The sequence below is a fragment of the Eschrichtius robustus genome, chromosome 3 (assembly GCF_028021215.1).
Source record: "Eschrichtius robustus isolate mEscRob2 chromosome 3, mEscRob2.pri, whole genome shotgun sequence".
In the NCBI taxonomy this organism is placed as follows: domain Eukaryota; kingdom Metazoa; phylum Chordata; class Mammalia; order Artiodactyla; family Eschrichtiidae; genus Eschrichtius; species Eschrichtius robustus.
The window spans coordinates 159,347,547-159,372,011 of NC_090826.1; the positions used below are offsets into that span (position 1 = coordinate 159,347,547).

The 24,465-nt window shown below is 36.1% G+C and overlaps 1 protein-coding gene, 1 long non-coding RNA gene and 1 pseudogene across 3 annotated transcripts in view; 1 reads left to right on the forward strand and 2 right to left on the reverse strand.

The window, feature by feature from the left end:
* The window catches only part of WDR64 (WD repeat domain 64), a 151,201-nt gene that overhangs the window by 114,279 nt on the left and 12,457 nt on the right, over window positions 1-24,465 (forward strand). Inside the window, exons 22-24 of the mRNA XM_068541664.1 lie at window positions 8,684-8,742; window positions 11,801-11,910; window positions 22,549-22,737. Of these exons, the coding sequence (XP_068397765.1) occupies window positions 8,684-8,742; window positions 11,801-11,910; window positions 22,549-22,737 (358 nt within the window). The remainder of the gene's footprint in view (window positions 1-8,683; window positions 8,743-11,800; window positions 11,911-22,548; window positions 22,738-24,465) is intronic.
* LOC137763007 (uncharacterized) overlaps window positions 1-24,465 on the reverse strand; it is an 81,592-nt gene that overhangs the window by 3,913 nt on the left and 53,214 nt on the right. For both annotated transcript variants that reach the window (XR_011073664.1, XR_011073663.1), the window contains one exon: window positions 13,200-13,261. This is a non-coding gene — a long non-coding RNA (uncharacterized lncRNA). The remainder of the gene's footprint in view (window positions 1-13,199; window positions 13,262-24,465) is intronic.
* Window positions 1,197-8,535, reverse strand: LOC137761564 (protein-L-isoaspartate(D-aspartate) O-methyltransferase pseudogene; annotated as a pseudogene).

Here is a 24,465-nt window from a genome sequence, read left to right on the forward strand (position 1 = left end):
TATTGTTATAACTACTACAGTTGGTCTTAATTCTTTCATGTAACACTATTCTTTTTTTTAATGCTTCCTTTCTATTTCCTTTCTTCTGTCTTTTGAATTAAGCCTAAGTTTTCTTTTCTTCTAATACTTTGAAAGATTATGTATATGCATAATCTTATGCACACGCATATGTAAATACAATTTTTAATTTTACTAGTGTTTACTTTTAAGTTTTAAAAAAAGTTTATTAGAAGTTAGACTGAAACCTCATCTTTCCAGGTAAACAGAAAGCTTAGCCCACATTACCTGTCTCTTTTTCCCACAGCCACCCCTTCACTTATTATTTGCTAATGTAATCTCGAGATTTGAATCCAGATACTGCTATTACATTAATATTTAAATTTTACATCTCCTCTTTTAAAAATGTTTTTTCATTTCAAAAGTTACCTAAAAAAGCCAGACTCATCAAGAAAAAAAAAGAGAAAGGGCCCAAATCAGTAAAATCAGAAATGAAAAAGGAGAAGTTAAAATGGACACCACAGAAATACAAAGGAACATAAGAGACTACTATGAACAACTAAATGCCAATAAAATGGACAACCTAGAAGAAATGGACAAATTCTTAGCAATGTACAATCTCCTAAGATTGAACCAGGAAGAAATAGAAAATATGAACAGACAAATTACCAGTACTGAAATTGAATCAGCTGTTTTAAAACTCCCAACAAACAAAAGTCCAGGACCAGATGGCTTCACAGGTGAATTCTACCAAACATTTAGAGAATAGTTAACACATATCCTTCTCAAACTATTCCAAAAAACTGCAGAGGAAGGAATGCTTCTGAACTAATTCTATTGTACAAGGCCAGAATCACCCTGATACCAAAACCAGACAAAGATATGACAAAAAACAAAAATTACAGGCCAATAGTGCTAATGAACACAGAGGCAAAACTCCTCAACAAAATACTAGCAAACTGAATCCAGCAACACCTTAAAAGGATCATACACCATGATCAAGTGGGATTTATCCTATGGATGCAAGGATTCTTCAATATACGCAAATCAATCAATGTGATACACCATATTAACAAATTGAAGAATAAAAACCATACGATCATCTCAATAGATGCAGAAAAAGCTTTTGACAAAATTCAACACCAATTTATGATAAAAACTCTCCAGAAAGTGGGCATAGAGGGAACCTACCTCAACATAATAAAAGCCATATGTGACAAACCCATAGTTAACATCATATTCAATGGTGAAGAGCTGAAAGCATTTCCTCTAAGATCAGGAACAAGACAAGGATGCCCACTCTCTCCACTTTTATTCAACATAGTTTTGGAAGTCCTAGCCATGGAAATCAGAGAAGAAAAAGAAAAGGAATCCACATTGGAAAAGGAGAAGTAAAACTGCCACTGTTTGAGGATGACATGATACTATACATAGAAAATCCTAAAGAAGCTACCAGAAAACTACTAGAGCTCATCAATGAATTCAGTAAAGTTGCAGGATACAAAATGAATACACAGAAATCTGTTTCATTTCTATACACTAACAACGAACTATCAGAAAAAGAAATTTAGGAAAAAAACTCATTTACCATTGCATCAAAAAGAATAAAATACCTGGAATAAATCTACCTAAGGAGGTAAAAGACCTATACTTAAAAAACTACAAGCCTCTGACGAAGGAAATTGAAGATGGCACAAACAGACAGAAAGATATACTGTGTTCATGAACTGGAAAATTAGCATTGTTAAAATGACCATACTACCCAGGGTAATCTACAGATTCAATGCAATCCCTATCAAAATACCAATGGCATTTTTTCACAAAACTAGGGCAAATAATTTTAAAAATTTGTATGGGAACACAAAGACCTTGAATAGCCAAAAAACCTTGAGAAAGAAGAACAGAGCTGGAGAACTCATGCTCTCTGACTTCAGACTATACTACAAAGCTACAGTAATCAAAACAGTATGATACTGTCAGGGGGAAAAAAAAACACAGATACATAGATCAATGGACCAGAATACAGAGCCCAGAAATAAACCCACACACTTATGGTCAATTAATTTATGACAAAGGAGGCAAGAGTATACAATGGAGAAAAGACAGTCTCATCAATAAGTTGTGCTGGGAAAACTGGGCAGCTACATGTAAAAGAATGAAGTTAGAACACTTTCTCATACCATATACAAAAATAAACTCTAAATGGATTAAATATCTAAACGTAAGACAGGAAACCATAAAACTCCTTGAGGAAAACATAGGCAGAACACTCTTTGACATAAATTGTAGCAATATATATATATTTTGTATCTGTCTGCCAAAGCAAAGGAAATAAAAGCAAAAATAAACAAATGGGACCTAATTAAACTTAAAAGTTTTGCAGAGAAGGAAACCATTGACAAAATGAAAAAACAACCTAAATGAATGGGAGAAAATATTTGCAATTGATATTAACCGTATAAGGGATTAATATCCAAAGTATATAAACAGCTCATATGAATCAACATCAAAAAAAAAACCCCCAAAACTGGGACTTCCCTGGTGGGGTTGTGCAGTGGTTAAGACTCTGCAATCCCAATGCAGGGGGCCTGGGTTTGATCCCTGGCCTGGGAACTAGATCCCACATGCATGCTGCAACAAAGAGTTCATATGCCACAACTAAGGAGCCAGTGAGCCACAACTAAAGAGCTGGAGAGCTGCAACTAAGGAGTCCACGAGCCGCAACTAAAGAGCCCACCTACCACAACTAAGACCCGACGCAACCAAATTTAATAAATAAATAAATAAATAAATAAATCCAATTTTGAAAAATGGGCTGAAGACCTGAATTGACAGTTTTTCCAAAGAGGACATGCAGATGGCCAACAGGCACATGAAAAGATGCTCAACATCACTAATCATCAGCAAAATGCAAATCAAAACCACAATGAAAAAAAAAAAAAACACAATGAGATACCACCTCACACCTGTCAGAATGGCTAACATCAAAAAGTTTACAAATAACAAATGTTGGTGAGGATGTGGAGAAAAGGGAAGCCTTCTACACTGTTGGTGGGACTGTAAATTGGTGCAACCACTGTGGAAAACAGTATGAGTGTTTCTCAAAAAACTATATATAGACCATATGACCCAGCAATTCCACTCATAGGTATATATCAGAAAAAAACAAAACTCTAATTCAAAAAGAATACACCTAATGTTCATAGTAGCATTATTTACAATTGCCAAGATATGGAAGCAACCTAAGTGTCCATTAACAGATGAATGGACAGAGAAGATGTGAGATATATATATATATATATATAGTGGAATACTACTCAGCCATAAAAGAGAATGAAATTTTGCCATTTGCAAAAACATGGATGGACTTGGAGGGTATTATGCTAAGTGAAATAAGTCACACAGAATGACAAATACTGTATGATATCACTTATATGTGGAATCTTAAAAAAAACTAATGCATATAATAGAAGAAAATAGACTCACAGATACAGAGAACAAGCTAGTGGTTACCAGTGGGGAGAGGGAAGCAGGGGGTAAGATAGGAGTAGGGGATTAAAAAGTACAAGCTATTATGTATAAAATAAATAAGCTACAAGAATATATTTTACAATACAGGGAATATAGCCAATATTTTATAATAACTTTAAATGGAGTATAACATTTACAAATTGTGGATCATTATGTTGTACACTTGTGACATATAATATTATACATCAGTTATATCTCACTTTTTTAAAGTTTTAAAAATGTACGCCTGTCTAGCTTCTTGTGTGAGTTTTGGCAGATTGTGCTCTCATGGAATTGGTCCATTTCATCTAGGTTATTAAATTTGTGGGCATAGAGTTCATAGTATTCCTTTATTATCCTTTTAGTGCCCATGAGGCCTGTGTGATGTCCCCTCTTAATTAATGATATTAGTAATTTATGTTTTTTCTCTTTTTTCTTAGTTAGCTGTGCTTTATCATTTTATTGATCTTTTCAAACAAGCAACTTTTGGTTTTGTTGATTTTTTCTGTTGATTTTCTACCTTTAGTTTAATAGACTTCTGTTCTAATTTTTATTATTTCTCTTCCTCTGCTTACTTTGGATTTAATTTACTCTTCTTTTTCTAGTTTCCTAAGGTGGAAGCTTAGATTATTGATTTTAGATATTTCTTCTTTTCTAATATATACATCTAATGCTATAAATTTCTCTTATAAGCACTGCTTTCACTGCTTTCCACAAATTTTGACAAGTTGTATTTTCATTTTCATTTAGTTAAAAATATTTTTAAATTTCTATAGAGATTTCTTTGTTGACCTATTATTTAGAAGTGTGTTGTTTGATCTCCAAGTATTTTGAGATTTTCCAGCTTAATTTTTGTTGTTGATTTCTAATTTATTTCCATTGTGCCATTTCTTACATTGAGAGCATACATTTTATGATTTCCATCTTTTTAAATTTGTTAAGGTGTGATTTATGGCTCAGAAAGTGGTCTATCTCAGTAAATGTTCCATGAGAGTTTGAGAAATATGTGTATTCTGCTGCTGTTTGATGAACTACTCTATGGATGTCAATTATATCCATGTTGATTGATGGTGCTGTTTAGTTCAACTATGTCCTTACTGATTTTCTGTCCATTTCTGATAGTTGGGTGTTGAATTCTCCAACTATAAACATGGATTCATCTATTCCTCCTTGTGATTCTGTATTTTGATGCTCTATTATGCACATGCAGGTTAAGGATTGTTATGTCTTCTTGAAGTATCAACCCCTTTATCATTATGTAATGCCCCTCTTTGTCCCTGATAATTTTCCTTGCTCTGAAGACTTCTTTTTTGAAAGTAATAATAGGTGCTCCTACTTTTTTTGGATTAGTGTTAACATGGTAAATCTTTCTCTTTACTTTTCATCTATATGTGTCTTTATATTTAAAGTGGATTTTTTTGTGGATAACATATAGTTGGGTGCTGCCTTTTATTCCATTCTGACAATCTCTGTCTTTTAATTGGTTTATTCAGCTGTTGACCTGTAAAGTGATCACTGATATAGTTGAATTATTATCTACCATATTTCTTACTGTTTTCTCTTTGTTGCCCTTGTTTTTGTTCCTTCTTTTGTCTTCTACTATTTTTCTGCCTTTTGTGGTTTTAAGTGAGCATTTTATATGATTCCATTTTCCCTCCATTCTTAGCATATCAATTATACTCCTTTTTAAATTTTATTTGTTTGTTTGTTTATTTATTTGTTTGTTTTTGAGTGCAGGGCATGAGTCTGTTGCTGCTGCTGGCACTGTGTGGTCAGAGACTTGGCCTGGCCTGCCAACCTGGGCATTTTTTCCCTGACAAGCACCCTGCACCTCACGATCAAGTAGCAACCATGGAACATCTTCTTAACTTTTAAAAGTGGTCTCCCCAGAATTAACAATATATATTTACATCAAATCCATGTCCACTTTCAAATAATAACACTATACCACTTCACAGGTAGTGCAAGTACCTTATAAGACAAAAGTATTCCTAATTCTTCTCTCCTATCACTTAACATCCTTGCTGTCATTCATTTCAAGTATTCATAAGCTATAATCATCAAATACAGTTGCTGTTATTATTTTGAATAAACTGTTATCTATTAGTTTTTATCTTCATTCATTCTTTCTCTTATGCATGTCTTTCTTTATGTAAATTTGAGTTTCTGACGTATATCTTTTTTCTTCTCTCTTAAGAACTTTAAAAAACATTTCTTGCAAGGCAGGTTTACTGGCAATAAAACTCTGTTTTTGTTTGTCTGAGAAAATCTTTATTTCTCCTTCACTTTTAAAGAATAATTTCTCAGGATACAGAATTCTAGGTTGGTGGGGGTTTTGCTCAACACTTTTAATATTTCACTCTATTCTCTTCTTGCTTGTGTAGTTTCTGAGAAGTCATATGTAATTCTTACCTTTGCTCCTCTAAAAAAGGTGTTTTTTCCCCCCTCTGGCTTCTTTGAAGATTATTTCTTTTTTTTTTTAAATTTATTTATTTATTTTTGGCTGCATTGGGTCTTCATTGCTGCGCACAGGCTTTCTCTAGTTGCGGTGAGCGGGGGCTACTCTTCGTTGCGGTGCGTGGGCTTTTCATTGTGGTGGCTTCTCTTGTTGAGGAGCAGGGACTCTAGGCATGTGGACTTCAGTAGTTGTGGCTCGCAGGCTCTAGAGCACAGGCTCAGTAGTTGTGGTGCATGGGCTTAGTTGCTTCACAGCATGTGGGATTTTCCTGGACCAGGGCTCAAACCCATGTCCCCTGCATTGGCAGGCAGATTCTTAATCACTGCCCCACTAGGGAACTCCCTGAAGATTATTTCTTTATATTTGATTTTCTGCAGTTTGAATATGATGCTCAGTGTAGTCATCGTTGCTTTTTTAAATCTAGTTTTTGTAGCTATCATTTGGATTGTAGGATTTGTGTGTCCATAACAGCTTGGACTCCATTTGGTAGTGGTGTATTCGTTTCTATTTCATCTACCCTGATGTTTACAAGAACTTTGAGTGTATGAGGCAAAACATTATGACTTATTAAGCTAGAAATGAAAAGGAATTGCTACATGTAAAAATTGATATGAAACTTCATCTTTCATTTCTGGCTTCTCAGATTCAATTTTTTCTTTTTTTGTCTCTTTCACTTTTAACTTTATTTGGCAAAGCAGCACTGCATAAACTGTTCAGTAACTAGGACGCAGCTTACACAGCATGTTAAATCCATATACATTATCAGCAGCAAATTAGAAACAGAAAAAACAATACTGAACTACAAGTCTCCGATAACGTTTTTTTTTAAAGGAATTCCTTTATTTTTTATTTTATTTTTATTTATTTATTTATTTTTGGCTGTGTTGGGTCTTCGTTTCTGTGCAAGGGCTTTCTCTAGTTGCGGCAAGCGGGGGCCACTCTTCATCGCAGTGCGCGGGCCTCTCGCTATGTGGCCTCTTTTGCTGCAGAGCACAAGCTACAGACGCGCAGGCTCAGTAGTTGTGGCTCACGGGCCTAGTTGCTCCGTGGCATGTGGGATCTTCCCAGACCAGGGCTCAAACCTGTGTCCCCTGCATTAGCAGGCAAATTCTCAACCACTGCGCCACCAGGGAAGCCCCTCGTATAACTTTTAAAGAAAGGAAGAACTATGTGAAGTATGTCTACTCTGAACAGCTGTTTTAAAGGAAATCACCTGCCTTCTTCTTAAGTTTTAATATTTACAAATGCTTAGTTTTAAGGTAACAGAGCAGCTGCTTGTATCTACAACATGCCATTCTATGACACCACGTCAAAAGCTTTAAAAAGGAAGCTCATCTCTATTTTCTTTGTAGCATCGAACAGACATCCAAAATCCAAGAAACTTAACTTGTGAATGGTGGTGTTATCTGATACACAAAAGCAATCTGATAAATTAACATCAGAACAGAACGAAGTGTCTAAGAAAAGAAAAACCACTCCTCAAAATCAATTCACAAACTAAGTTTTCCACTTTGCAGAACCCCTCCTTTTAATATGTAAAGTAAAATGTGGGCATGTTAAAGTAATAATACACAAATTTATACTTAGCATCCTTCTACCAGTTTGGCTTCTGTGCCTCTTTCAAAGATTAGAAATCCCACAAAACCACACATTTTCATGCTGAAAATAGTGTATGAAAGCCCAAAACAAGCTGTGATGTTGTTGATTTTCAAAAAGCTTTAAGGACTGAGGTGAGCAATCCACTGTAATATTATATACAGGTCAAGCTGATGTTGCCTAAAAGCAGCAGTTTGTCCCTAGACCACTGTGGGTTTTTTTGTTTGTTTTTTTGTTTTTGCTTTTTTAAAATCTGTTAAAGGCATGTATATCACTCCCATCAGATATTTCATTTTGACACTGCCATTTGTAGCTTGTCATACTGTTCCAACATCTGGTTTCCACCTGCAGGACCAACTGGTAATATTAATCTTCCACCAGGCTTTAACTGGTCTATTAGAGCCTGGGGCACAACTGCGGTTGCAGCTCCTACATGAATAGCATCATACGGGGCTTCTTCAGCATACTCCATTCTTCCATCCCCCACAACCAGTTACACTCTCCCTGAAAACAAAGCATTGGATCATCTACTAGCTCTTTAATGTGATCAATTCCTATGATTTTTCCACTAGATTCAACTTCATGCAAAACATGAAGTAAGAATTCCACTTCCATATTCTACATCAAAAGCTTTAGCTCCTTCATGCAATTAATCAAATAGAAGTACAAGTGCATATGCATGCATGTGTGGAGCACTGATTTTTGCTTGGAACCCTATTGATTGTGGAGAATCCATATAAGGGTTTCATCTTGCATAGTGGGAGTGGTCTGTGGCCACCATTACTTCAAATACTTTGTCTTGATGATTCCATTTTTGCGGAGGTTGTGGATTAGCTCCGAGTGGCTGGCACCACCAGATTTTCAGGCCATCGCTAAGAACACCCAGAGCAGGTACAGGACCATGTTCAGCACAGCAACGGTGCCCAGCAGTTTCCCAAGAGTGAGACCACTTCCCACATGGTCACTGCCTTGCTCGCATCCCTGCTACAGCTGCTGCCACTGCACCTCTCAGATACTATTTTATTTACCATTTTAAATGCCTGATTCAAAACAAGCCTGAATAGTATTTACTTAGACAACAGAATATCTAATTAAAAATTCCAATGTTTAAATTTCATACAGAAGGACACGTTATCCTTTGCAGTATTAGTTCCTTCCTGGATCCACCTCATGATGAAAAGGTAAGAACTTTAGTTTTAGTTTAATTAATGAATCAACATATATTTATTGAGCATTTCTCTGTGCTAGACACCACAAAAGATAGAAATAAAAGACACGACTGCCTATTCTCAAGTCATATATACTACTATTGAAACTTAAGCTATATGGCAAATAACAATGGTGTACTGGAGAAAATAGGGGAGGAATGAGTGAGTGAGCAAACCAGCCACTGGTCACTCTGCATCTATTTCATGTTTTGACTTATTTGTTAGAGTCTATGTGGAAACCCAGAGCTTAAAAGAATTCATACATCATCTAGTCCTCCAGTCATTGTCTATATCTTATACAACTTCATAGAAGAAAGTTCCATAACCTTTCTTTTCAAGCCCAGCCTAGTTCCCAGACATTATTATTTTCAAGAAACTCTTCTTCCCCTCTAGTCTAAATCATCCTTATAATTAAATATATGCTATTCTATTTTTAGTGTTAATGTAATGTAAATGTCAACATCCTTATGTGTTAACCATTTAAATATGCACTTCTTGTGTGTATGTGGATATGCAAATATATCTACATATATTATAAAAACTAAACACTAATTAAAGAGTACAGCAAGGAAGCACTATTTTATCATAGACTTATTTCCCTAAAAGTTAATACTTCAAATCCAAAAGCCAAATATTTGCTTAAATAATAATGTTTTGTTTTTGGATTATTGGTATTAATACTAACATATGGATACGTGGATTAGGATAGGATTCCTTGCAGAGTGTTTTAGAATGGTTATTGTTTCAAACATTATTTCATTTGATCTACGGAGTTTTCTTTTTGTTTCCAAGAACCACTTATTGTTTTTATAAAGTTCAAATATATAGCTTTAGTATGATTATCTTCAATTTGTAGAGGGGAAATCAGAGAGTGGCCTGCCTGGGATCACATCACAGTTAACGATGAAGTCAGGGCCAGGACCAGGGTTCTTGTCCTCTAATCTAATGCTCTTTCCATATATAACACATACTGCTAGCAAATGGAAAACGGTAAGTTTCAACTTACTGTTTCAACTATAAGGCATGCTGTGAGCGCAACAAAAACAATCATATGCTTGAACCATCTATGAGTAGAGGGTTATCTGTTTTCTCCTACTCATGATGATTATCAATATTCTATTAATTTGAACAGATAAAAAATACAATTCAAAACTTACATTTTTGCAAATGGACTTCCTACAAACTGGCAATCAAGACCTTTCAAAATTCAGAGAAAATCTTTAAAACAAAGTTATGTATTAATATTGAATTAGAATAATAGTGGAATTGATTTTAAAGCATTTTCACCAATTTAAAAGAAGAGAATCTATTTTAATAATGTATTCGAATTGTTCCCTATTCAACCTCATTTCAGCGTTTTCTTTATTTGGACAATGCGATTTTCCAATTTGTATCTGGCTGCTTATTTATAAATATAGGACAGAATCTGGTCATAAGATGCCTCATTATTACATACACTAATATGTACCATGCATTAAACCAGATTCAGTTATAGATTACAACTATAGTGAAAACGTCAGTCTATAAATCAGAGGTTAATTTTGTTCTCTTGCAACAGTGCAGTTTAAAAGATGCTCCATGGAATACCGATAGTCTAAGAGATAGGGTAGTCAAAACCTATCCACAGAAAGGGAAATAATACATGATTATATTCACATGCCTACAGAAGAAAAGTCTTAGATCAGTGTTTTTCTAATTACAGGCTGTGATCCACTAGGCGAGGTCATCAAATCAATTTAATAAGGGGCAAGCAGTATTTTTATGAAAAAGAAGAGAATGGAGTGGAATGAATACAATAGAATAGAATAGACAATATCAGTATACATTATACATAATAAGGTTAAGTATCCTTTGTAAAGGATACTGAAAATTGTTTCAGATGCATGTGCACGTATTGCATGTGTTTACTGGGTCATGAAGTAAAATGTATTTCTTACTATACATGTGGTCCATATTATTGAAATACTTGCCTTAGAGAATCCCATCCCAAGGCAGGCAGGGAAAGAACCTTTGGATGACCAAACGTTCTTGAAAAGCTTTGAGAAAATAAGTAGAAGAATGCAGATTTTACCCTGGCTCTCTAGGAACACGGAATTGAATCAGAAGGTCAAGAAATTTAGGAGGAATTTTGCCTAACCTATGTTAAAGTCCAAATGAATTCAGGCCTTATAGAACTCTAAGCTGCCAGAATTCTAGCTCCCACATAGATGACCAGGAGGAAGTAATATCTTAGTTTGGGTTCATCAGTGATAGAGAGGGAACATATTTTACAGGGATATTACTGCAGAGCAAGCTCCCCAGTTGACAACTCTAGTTCACACAGTTTAAAATTTTCTTCTAGAGTCCATTTAGAGGCTCTAAACTTGAGGATAAGTCACATCCTGAAGGAACATACCAATCAAGCCACAAGATGTCTTTGAGAGATAATGAGCTGGGCCCATTCCTTTTGTTAATTCCTTGTGGTATATAATTATCATATATACCCCACCGTCACCACCAAAAACAAAAACAAACAAAAAAACCCCCAAAAACAAAACAAAACAAAACAAACAAAAACAATTAGCCAGGGATCTTTGGATAAAATTTGGAAATAGGAAAAGTCTTCTTGCCAATCTCACCTTTGGCCTTCCTCTTTAACTCTGCCTTCTCCTGCTCCTGATTATATCTTTCAGTCCCCCCCAACACTCTTACTAAGACTTTTCTTTCATCTAGTCATCTATTTAGCCTCAACTAAATGAATTGCTAATCCTCAATTAAATGATAAGTTGCTAAAGATGTAAGATAGTTCCTGTCCCAGGGATATGTATAGATTAACAAACATCTATAAATAGAATTTCTGGTACCTCAACAAGCAAAAGAAGAGATAATTGGGGTGGGCATTTCATTGTCTTGTGCAGATGTCCACACCATTCATTCATTAGCTTAGCTCTTTAATGATTAACGTTTTTTTGCTCAAGATTGAATTTGAATCAGTACATACTTATGTATGTAAGTACATACTTATGAGATATGCTTTATTGTTGCTGTCTAGAAATTCAAACAGCTGCTGTCCTGGCGTGCTCATTCTTTAGAAATTATTCAAATAATCTATGTAGAAGACAAACAAGTGGTGCTTACTGCCTCCATCGATGGCTCAGTGAGGTATGGACCTTCATATAGTGAATTCAGGGTGTGAGAGGTAAAGGATTTTAAGCTAAAGTTTGAGTATATACCATAAATGCAATCTTCTTTTTTTTTCCGGAGAAAACAACCATTTTATTTTATTTTATTTTTAACATCTTTATTGGAGTATAATTGCTTTACAATGTTGTGTTAGTTTCTGGTGTATAACAAAGTGAATCAGCTATATGTATACATATATCCCCATATCCCCTCCCTCTTGCATCTCCCTCCCATCCTCCCTATTCAACCCCTCTAGGTGGTCACAAAGCACCTAGCTGATCTCCCTGTGCTATGCGGCTGCTTCCCACTAGCTACCTATTATACATTTGGTAGTGTATATATGTCAATGCTACTCTCTCACTTCGTCTCAGCTTACCTTTCCCCCTCCCTGTGTCCTCAAGTCCATTCTCTACGCCTGCGTCTTTATTCCTGTCTGCCCCTAGGTTCATCAGAACCACTTTTTTTTTTTTTAGATTCCATATATATGTGTTAACATACGGTATTTGTTTTTCTCTTTCTGACTTCACTCTGTATGACAGACTCTAGGTCCATCCACCTCATTACAAAAAACTCAGTTTCGTTTCTTTTTATGGCTGAGTAATATTCCATTGTATATATGTGTCACATCTTCTTTATCCATTCATCTGTTGATGGTCACTTAGGTTGCTTCCATGTCCTGGCTATTGTAAATAGTGCTGCAATGGACATTGTGGTACATGTTGGTTTTTGAATTATGGTTTTCTCAGGGTATATGCCCAGTAGTGGGATTGCTGGGTCATATGGTAGGTAGTTCTATTTTTAGTTTTTTAAGGAACCTTCATACTGTTCTCCATAGTGGCTGTATCAATTTACATTCCCAGCAACAGTGCAAGAGGGTTCCCTTTTCTTCACACCCTCTCTAACGTCATAAAAGCAATCTTGATTAGCTGATTAAAATAAATAAACAAACAAATAAAACATGACACAAAAGGGCTTTGAGAAGGTAGCCACTGATTTGCAATTCTTTTCCACACCCAAGGAAATGAGATGCCATGCTCATCACCATTAAAAGGATAATAAATACTTTCAATACAAGTGTTCTTACAGAATTATCTCAAATCATTAAGCAATATGGGTAGCTAAGAGATAGACCCAAGCCCAGAGAAGACCATAGGATACATAGGATCAGAAGTCATTAAAAAAATCATAGGAAAGAACAACTAATACTGAGAAAAGTGAAAGTGAGCTAATTGTTTCAATGACAATGTGATTGATATTACAAAGCCTACTTGTTTTTATGGTTCTTTTCTTCCTTGGTTGCTTCACCTGCTTCAGAGGGGTGGGCACAGTGCTGCAATTGGAGCAAACAGAGATGATTTACTAGGACTGTAACCAATTACATTCTCTAGAGAGCTCCCCTTCAGGATCACCTTTCTTTTTTAAAATTGAGGTATAATTTATATATAACATTATATTAGTTTCAGGTGTACAACATAATGTTTCAATATATGTATATACTGTGAAATGATTACGATAAGTCTAGTTAATATTTGTCACCATACATAGTTACAAAATTTTTTTTTGCTTCTAATGAGGACTTTTAAGATCTACTACCTCAGTATTAATAACTATAATGGCCATGCTCTACAAAGCATACTTGTTTTTAATTGCCTAGTAATACTAACTATACATACACAAAATGCTAAAAATACATACACATAAAGAAAAAGGAAATTTTATGATCATTATTGAGACAGATTGCTACATATTAAAAAGTCTTAAAATCATGATAATGAGGAGGAGGAGACAAGGCAGCAGAGAAGAAGGATGTAAGTTCACCCCTTCTTACAGAAACACCAAAATTACAACTAACTGCTGCAAAAACACCAAGAAAAAAAGCTGGAACCTACCAAAAAAGACACCTTACATCCAAAGACAAAGAAAAAGCCATAACAAGATGGTAGGAGGGGTGCAATCATGATAAAATCAATCCCATACACTCTGAGTGGGTGACCCACAAACTTGAAAATAATTACACCACAGAAATTCTCCCATGGAGTGAAAGTTCTGAGCCCCATGTCAGGCTCTCCAGCCTGGGTGTCTGGCAATGGAAGGAGGAGCCCCCAGAGAATTTGGCTTTGAAGGCTAGTGGGGTTTGATCACAGGAATTCCACAGGATGGTGGAAACAGAAACTCCACTCTTGGAGGGTGCACACAGGGCCTCATGTGTACCAGGAGCCAGGGAAAAAGGGGTGAAATCATAAGAGACTGGGCCAGACTTACCTGCTAGTATTAGAGGTGCTTCTGCAGAGGTGGGGGCTGGCTATGGCTCACTGCAGGGACAAGGACACTGGCGGCAACAGTTCAGGTGAGTACTCATTGGTGTGAGCCCTCTTGGAGGCTGCCATTTTCTCAACAAGACCTGGCCCCACCCAACAGCCTGTGGGCTCCAGTGCTGGGATGCCTCAGGCCAAACAACCAACAGGATGGGAATACAGCCTGAACCATCAGCAGACAGGCCACTTAAAGTCTTCCTGAAAAAACAGTCACCTGATAAATGCACTGCTTGACAAGACCCTGCCCACCAGAGGGACAAGACCCAGCTGCACCCACTAGTGGGCAGGTCCAAGTCCCTCTCACCAGGAAGCCTGCACAAGCCTCTTAGACAGCCTCATCCACAAGAGGGCAGACAGCAGAAGCAAGAAGAACTACAACTCTGCAGCCTGAAGAACAGAAACCGCAATCACAGAAAGTTAGACAAAATGAGATGACAGAGGACTCTGTCCCAGAAGAAGGAATAAGATAAAACCCCAGAAGAACAACTAAGTGAAGTGGAGATAGGCAATCTACCTGAAAAAGAATTCAGAGTAATGACAGTAAGGATGATCCAAGATCTCAGAAAAAAGAATAGAGGCACAGAGACAGAAGATAGAAGAAATGTTTAACAAAGACCTCGAAGAACTTAAGAACAAACAAACAGAGAGGAACAATACAATAACTGAAATGAAAAATACACTAGAAGGAATCAATAACAGAACAACTGAGGCAGAAGAATGGATAAGTGAGCTGGAAGAGAAAATGGTGGAAATCACTGTTGCAGAACAGAATATAGAAAAAAGAATGAAAAGACATGAGGACGAGGACAGTTTAAGAGACCTCTGGGACAACATTAAACTCAACAACATTCACATTATAGGGGTTCCAGAAGGAGAAGAGAGAAAGGGCCTGAAAAATATTTGAAGAGATAATAGCTGAAAACTTCCCTAACATGAGAAAGAAAAGAGTCACCCAAGTCCAGGAAGTGCAGAAAGTCCCAGGCAGGAAAAACCCAAGGAGGAACATGCCGAGACACATATGAATCAAACTGACAAAAATTAAAGATAAAGAGAAAATACTAAAAGCAACAAGGGGAAAACAACAAATAATGTACAAGGGAACTTCCATAAGGTTATCAGCTGATTTCTCAGCAGAAATTCTGCAGACCAGAAGGAAGTGGCATGATATATTTAAAGTGATGAAAGGGAAGAACCTACAACCAAGAAAACTCTACCCAGCAAGGCTCTTGTTCAGATATGATGGAGAAATAAAGCTTTACAAAAAGCTAAGAGAATTCAGCATCACCAAACCAGCTTTACAGAAATGCTAAGGGAACTTCTCTAGGCAGAAAAGAAAAGGCCACAACTAGAAACAAGAAAATTACGAATGGAAAAGTTCACCAGTAAAGGCAAACATGCAGTAAAGGTAGGAAATCATCCACATACAAATATTGGCTTGGCCAAAAAGTTCGTTCAGTGTTATGAAAAACCTGAATGAACTTTTTGGCCTACCTAATAGGATATCAAAACCAGCAATTGTGATAAGAAGAGAGTACAAATGCAGAATATTGGAAATGTATCTGACATTTAAGAGACCAGTAACTTAAAACAATCTTGTTTATATAGAGACTGCTTTATCAAAACCTGATGGTAACTGCAAACCAAAAATCTACAATAGATACACACACAAAAAAGAAAAAGGAATCTAAGCATGACAGTAAAGTTAGTTATCAAATTACAAGAGAAGAGACCAAAAGAGGAAGGGAAGAAAAAAGACCTACGAAAGCAAATTCAAAACAATTAACAAAATGGCAATAAGAACATACATTTCAATAACTACCTTGAATGTAAATGTATTAAATGCTCCAACAAAAAGACATAAGTTGGCTGAATGTATACAGAAACAAGACACACATATATGCTGTCTGTAAGAGACCCATTTCAGATCAAGGACAAAAACAGACTGAAAGTGAGGGATGGAAAAATGTATTCCATGCAAATGGAAATCAAATAAAGTTGGAATAGCAATACTCATATCAGAAAAAATAGACTTAAAGACTTTTAAAAGAGACAAAGACAGACACTACATAATGATCAAGGGATCAATCCAAGAAGAAGACATAACAATTGTAAATATATATGCACCCAACATAGGAGCACCTCAATATATAAGGCAAATGCTAATAGCCATAAAAGGAGAAATCAACAGCAACACAATAATACTGGGGGACTTTAACACCCCACTTTCATCAATGAACAGATCATCCAGACAGAAAATCAATAAGGAAACACAGCCCTTAAATGACACATTAGAACATTAGATGAACTTAATTGATATTTATAGAGCATTCCATCTGAAAGCAGCAGAATACACATTCTTTCCAAGTGCTCATGGAATATTCTCCTGGATAGATCACATGCTGGGCCATAAAGCAAACCTCAAAATTTTTAAGAAAATTGAAATCATATTAAGCATCTTTTCCAACCACAATGCTATGAGATTAGAAGTCAACTATAAGGAAAAAACTATTTAAAAAAAAAGTGGAGCTTAAACAATATGCTTCTAAACAACCAATGGATCACTGAAGAAATCAAAGAGGAAACCAAAATATACCCAGAGACAAATGAAAATGAAAACATGATGATCCAAACCCTATGGGATGCAGCAAAAGCAGTTCTAAGAGGGAAGTTTAGAGCAATAAAATTGTACCTCATGAAACAAGAAAAATCTTAAATAAACAACCTAACCTTACATGTAAAGCAACTGGAGAAAGAAGAACAAACAAAACCCAAAGTTAGTAAAAGGACAGAAATCATAAAGATCAGAGCAGAAATAAATGAAATAGAGATGAAGAAAAGAATAGAAAAAAATCAATGAAACTAAGAGCTGCTTCTTTGAAAAGATAAACAAAATTGATAAAGCTTTAGCCAGACCCATCAAGAAAAAGAGGGAGAGGGCTCAAATCAATAAAATTAGAAATGAAAAAGGAAAAGTTACAACGGACACCACAGAAATCAAAGGATGGTAAGAGACTAGTATCAGCAATTAAATGCCAATAAAATGGACAACCTAGAAGAAATGGACAAATTCTTAGAGAGGTACAATCTCCCAAAACTGAACCAGGAAGAAATAGAAGATATGAACAGACCAATCACAAGTTCTGAAATTGCAACTGTGACTTAAAAACTTCCAACAAACAAAAGTCCAAGAACAGATGGCTTCAGAGATGAATTCTATCAAACATTTAGAGAAGAGTTAACAAATATTCTTCTGAAACTATTCCAAAAAATTTCAGAGGAAGGGACACTCCCAAACTCATTCTATGAGTCACCATCACCCTGATACCAAAACCAGACAGTTACAAGAAAAGAAAATTACACACCAATAACACTGATGAACATACATGCAAAAATCCTCAACAAAATACTAGCAAACATAATCCAACAATACATTAAAAGGATCATACGTCATGATCAAGTGGGATTTATTCCAGAGCTGCAAGGATTTTTCAATAACCGCAAATCAATCAGTGAGATACACCACATCAACGAATTGAAGAATAAAATCCATATGATCATCTCAATAGATGCAGAAAAAGCTTTTGACAAAATTCAACACCCATTTATGATAAAAACTCTCCAGAAAATGGGCATAGAGGGAACCTACCTCAACATAATAAAGGCCATATATGACAAACCTACAGCTAACATCATATTCAATGGTGAAAAGCTGAAAGCATTTCCTCTAAGATCAGGAACAATACAAGGATGTCCACTCTCTCCACTTTTGTTCAACATAGTTTTGGGGGTCCTAGACATGGCAACCAGAGAAGAAAAAGAAATAAGGAAAATCCAAATTGGAAAAGAAGAAGTAAAACTGCCACTGTTTGAAGATGACATGATACTATACATAGAAAATTCTAAAGAAACTACCAGAAAACTAGTAGAGCTCATCAATGAATTTGGTAAAGTTGCAGGACACAAAATAAATACACAAAAATCTGCTTCATTCCTACTAACAACAAAAGATCAGAAAGAGAAATTAAAGAAACAATCCCATTTACCATCACTTCCAAAAGAATAAAATACCGAAAAATAAACCTGCAAAAGACCTGCACTCTGAAAACTATAAGACGCTGATGACAGAAACTGAAGATGACACAATCAGATGGAAAGATATACCATGTTCTTGGATTGGAAGAATCAATATTGTCAAAATGACTATACTACCCAAAGCAATCTACAGATTCAGTGCAATACCTGTCAAATCACCAATGGCATTTTTCACAGAACTAGAACAAAAAATCTTATAATTTGTATGGAGACACAAAAGACCCCAAATAGCCAAAGCAATTTTGAGAAAGAACAACGGAGCTGGAGAAATCAGGCTCCCTGGCTTCAGACTATACTACAAAGATCCAGTAATCAACACATATGGTATGGCACAAAAACAGAAATATAGATCAATGTAACAGGATAGAAAGCCCAGAACTAAACCCATGCACCTATGGTCTATTAACCATGAAAAAGGAGGCAAGAATATACAATGGAGAAAAGACAGTCTCTTCAATACATGGTTCTGGGAAAACTGGACAGCCACATGTGAAAAATTAGAACTTTCTTTAACACCATACACAAAAATAAACCCCAAATGGATTAAAGAGCTAAATGTAAGACCGGATACTATAAAACTCTCAGAGGAAAATATAGGCAGAACACTCTTTGACATAAATCGCAGCAATATCTTTTTCAATCTGTCCCCTGGAGTAATGGAAAAAAACATAAATAAGGGGGACTTAATTAAACTCAAAAGCTTTGCACACCAAAGGAAGACATAAACAAAATGATAAGATGACCCACAGAATGGGAGAAAATATTTGTAAACAATGTGGTCGACAACAGATTAATCTCCAAAATTTGTAAACAGCTCATGTGGCTCAATATCAAAAAATTAAACCAATCAAAAAATGGGCAGAAGATCTAAATAGACATTTCTCCACAGAAGACATACAGATGGCCAAGAGGCACATGAAAAGATGCTCAGCATCACTAATTATTAGAGAAATGCAAATCAAAACTGCAATAAGATATCACCTCACACCAGTCAGAATGGCCATCATCAAAAAGTCTACAAATAACAAATGCTGGAGAGGGGAAAAGGGAACCCTCCTACACTGTTGGTGTGAATGTAAATTGGTACAGCCACTATGGAGAACAGTAAGGAGGTTACTGAAGAAACTAAAAATTGAGTTACCATATGACCCAGCCATCCCACTCCTGGGCATATATCCCGAGAAAAATGTGGTCTGAAAGGACACATGCACCACAGTGTTCATTGCAGCACTGTTTACAATAGCCAAGACATGGAAGCAACCTAAATATCCATTGACAGATGAATGGATAAAGAAGATGTGGTACATATATACAATGGAATATTACTCAGCCATTAAAAAGAAAGAAATAATGCCTTTTGCAGCAACATGGATGGACCTGGAGATTATCATACTAAGTGAAGTAAGTCAGAGAAAAATATCATATGATATTGCTTACATGCAGAATCTAAAAAACAAACAAAAAAAGATACCAATGAACTTATTTACAAAACAGAAACAGACTCAGAGACTTAGAGAATGAACCTCTGGTTACCAGGGAGGAGGGGAGAGGGGAGGGATAGATTGGGGATTTGCGATTGACATGTACCCACTGCTGTATTCAAAACAGATAACCAACAAGGACCTAGTGCATAGCACAGGGAGCTCTGCCCAATACTCCGTAATAACCTAAATGGAAAAATAATTTGAAAAAGAATAGATGCATGTATATGTATAATTGAATCACTCTATTGTACACCTGAAACCAACACAACATTGTTAATCAACTATACATCAGTATAAAATAAAAATTTTTTTTAAATTACATTTAAAAATACATGATGATGAATTGTCCTTTTAAGGGCATAAAGTTACGTAAGACCAAGAGAGATAAAGCGGCTTCAAAGTGTTTTAGAGAGTTTAAGCATAATGAAGATGAAAAGGAAGAAATATTTTATGTTGCATGAATGACTCTGGTCTGAAATTCAAAAGACTTTAGCTAGCTGTATGAGCTTGAGGCTGGTGATTTAGACAGGGACAAGTCCATGTAGCATGTAGCAGACATTGTTCAGGGTTTGGATCTTCACCTTGAAATAAATAGCCACCAAAGGATTTTAAGTGGGTGACTAACATAATTTGAGTTACATTTAAAAAATAATAATGCGTGGAGAATGGATTTTGGAGCAGCAAAAGTGAGAACAAAGAGACTAGTTAGGTGTCTGTGGTGAATATAGTGGCATGAACTAGGGGAGTCGTAACAGTGCTGGGAATAAATATTTTGGATTTGAGAACTATCTAGGAGGTAAAATCCAGAAGATGTGAACTTTAACTGACAGAGAAGGTAAGAGATAGATGTCAAGAATGACTCCTGGCATTATAAAACTAGGTGAATATTGAATAATGCCATTCATTGAGAGAGGAGACACTAAAATAAAAAAGGAAAATATTTGCAATGTGGAAAGATGAAAAACTTAGAAATGTTGAGTTCAAGGTGAATCTTTGGGGTAAGGTCTTATTTGAGGGCAAACAGAACTGCTTGCTCTGTCAAAGAGGAGATCTGTTGTTTTATTCATTGAAAAAATGAATTGACATGAAAATTACATGTAATTATTATAGATGTTTTCCACAACTCTGTCCCTTGAGTCTCTGCTCCAGCTTATTTTCAGCTACCTGTCATCAGAAGTGTTACTTGGGCACTGTAATGCGCAAACACGCACACACACACACTCTCCATATTACATGTGTGCACACTTCTGTTGTTATAAGCATTTCCTGCTCAAACCAGTTATCCTTGGCATGGAGAAATCACTCTTACAATTCCTTCAAGTGAAGCTATACCTAAATACTCAGTTCAAAAAACCTAGCTCTATTAATAGCTATCTCAGGATACAGTTCTCTTCATAAATAAGTCCTTCTGCTAATACTAGCTGCCACTTTCTAAAGGAGTAGGCAGTTTTAACACTCTAAATCTTGTTTGTCAAAAAGGTTGATTTTACAATAGGAAAAAGCATAATAAAAGACAGAGGACAGAGGATAGAAGGGGCTAAGGATCCATATCTGAGGCTCAGAAATTCAGACTGAGAGATAGGATCAGTCACTTGGGAGAGTTTCACATGGAGTAGGAAACACCACAAAACAAGGACACCAAACATTACTTCAGTCCTTGCCTCCAGCAGAATGAATTTAGAGTTGTCCTGAAGTTAGTCCCTTACCCCACTAACTTCTGTGTTGAAAGGGTTAGTCCATTTCACTTTGGTCAAGCCTCTGAGAAGTCCATGAAAACACCTATGTAGCATTGGGGAATTGAAATATGGAAGGATTGGTACATTCTCAGGACACTGTCAGGTGTGAGGTTTCCTGACTGGATACCTCTGTTCTACCTACTCCTCAGTGCCTACCTCTTTGATCTGGGATACCACTTGTACTTTGTGGAATCTACTCTTAATTCATTTAGATTATTCTCCTCTAAATCTAATTAATTTAGATTATTATTTTTCTTCTGGGTCATTGAGGCAGGCACATTATGATTGTTTCCATCATATGCAATTTTAAGCTTGAAATCAAGACAGAAACAGAAGATCTGCCAAACAATAATTTATTTTTCTTATTTATGTATTAGCACATACTTCTGCTAATGACATTCTGTATGACTTTAAACCATGTGGGCTATTTAGAAGGACTTCTTGGAGTGACATAATGCATATGTATAAAGAACCACTTCTTTTGCCACCTTATTGCAGAACTCAGTTGTAAAAAATAGTATGGTGTTTCCACAATAGTAGGAAATGCAGATGGAGGTTGAGATGATTTTGGTAAGAGTGAAACCATTAGTAGCTATCTCCTCTCATAAGTTCTATTGATGCTGATACAGAAAGTAGACAGCTGAGATATGTGGCCCATTCTACAGCTTAATTCAACTGACAAGTCAACATGATTAGGTTGAACAAGTGTTGTTATTTTGGGAAAAATCTATTTCTTGTCTTCTGGGTTTAATAAATGATTATCATAAGTATAGATTTAAATTGACATTTCCAAAATTGTTGTAGATTAGAATTCTAACTGGTAAAAATGTTTATGTTATGATTAGCTCCATATATTTAATAGGAAGAGTCCTGGACCCAAGTTTAAAATACCTGTTAGGCCAGTGAAAATCTACATAAATGATCTAATAAACAGAATAACTTCTACTGAATTCCAGTTACTTTCTTCTCCCTACCTTGGCCTTTCCCCAGGCTCTGGCATGCTCTCAATGGTCATTACTGTGGATATTTTGGACAGCGAAGAATCTTTGAAATATCACAGACAAGTGATTTTATTTTGCCTTGTGATGTTAATGAATATCCCATAGAAATAAAAGAAGAAAGCAAGTTCACAGAGAAGAAGCAAAAATATGAATATCCTCTGGTATTTGACCGGCAAAGGTAAGAGCATTTGGTTTCCTTTAGATGAGAAAATGAAATTAAACTATATGATACTGTGACACATAAGATTTAATCGAACAAAGACCAAAGAGGCAATTGCTTAAGCAAAGGCACTAAACAGTGAAAGACTATGTTAGTCTTTCAAGGCTTGGAGTCCAGGGAGTAATTAGGGAGGCTATAGTAGGAAATAAAATGAGAAAAGTCTATAGGGGCCAAAGCACAGTAAGACTTTTATGGGCCAACATAAGGATTTTTAACTTTACAGAAATCACTGTGACAGAATACCTAAGGGGAAGAGCAGGTCTGAAGAAAAAGATGGTAAGTTTGGTTTTGGACAGGTTTAAGTCTGAGATGTTTGTGGGACTTCCAAGTGGATATATTTAATGAGCAGTGAGATCTGTCTGGAGCTCCCAAAAGAGGTCAGACTTATAGGTAAAGATTTTGGTGTCATCAGCATAGTAGTATTTTCAATGTGGAAAAGTCACTTATGTCCTGTGTATAGAGTGAGAAAAAAAAAAAAACAGAAAACTGAGGAAGAAATCAAGAAATAGCCTGTAAAGAGCAGGCCAAGGAAAATAAAAACAGTGAAAGACATTAAGAAGGAGTAGCCAATATGTTGAAAGTCATAAAAAAGTGGTGTGATGGAAATCAAGGGAGGATAGAATAAGAAAAGTGGTAGAGAGGACACGTTTGTAGAATGTGGCAGTGAAGTCACATAGGACAAGAGAAAAGTAAACACTGGTTTTGGTATGTCTGTCAGCTGAAAGGTCACTGATGATTCTAGAGAGTGAAATTTCAAAGAGTGATGGGTAAAAATCACATTGTCTTGGTTGAGAAATAAATAGGAGACGTGAGGTGATGACAGTATAGATTACTTTGCAAGGAAGTCAAATAGTTGTAAGGATGAAGATTAGTTTGTTTCATGAGTTTGATTGTTTGTGGGGGAGACTTGAGCATGCTTAAAGGCATGGTGGGGGGAGGAGAGTCCTCCAGTAAAGAATAAAATATTGGTCAAAAGTTGTTTTATGCTTTTGCAAAGCTCAGTCCTGGTTTTGACCATGGCTGAATCTTTGTTATAATGGAAGAGATTGGTGCTCATTTGAGCTTTCAACATCAGCAAAGCTCAGCCCTAGATTATAGATGTCTAAATTTCTAGTCCTCACAGGACCAGACTGCCTAGACTGGTAATATCCAGCAGACCAGAACTGGAATAGCTGACAAGATGAGTCCAAAGTGGGAAGAATCATAGAGGACTGTCTAAGATAAGGTCTTTTAGGCAAATCCTAAGTGGGTCAAAGCTGGGGAGACACAATGCCATCATCTAGTCCAAAAGTTGGTAGAATGGCTGTAAATAGGAATTGAAGCTAAGAGTCACAAATCACACAGAATGTGGTTCAAAACAGAACAGTTTGGGAACAATTAACAAGGGTTCCAAATGACTGCCAAAATCCCATGGCAGTGTTCAAGGCTTGCCTTAGCTGGGCAGTAAGGAGCACTGGGGAAGAAGTCTGGCTAAAATGTAAGAGGTGGTATAGTAGAGCCAAGACTCATCAGGATACGATAAAGTTCACCAAGCAAGGTTGATCAATCTCCTCGGGTAATTGCTGAGCCTTGAGCATCCATGTATCTTAGTACTGAAAACACTATATTCTAATTTGTTAATATGCATTTCTTCATTATTCTCTGAGTTCCTTGACCACAAGAACCATGTTTTACACATCTTTATAT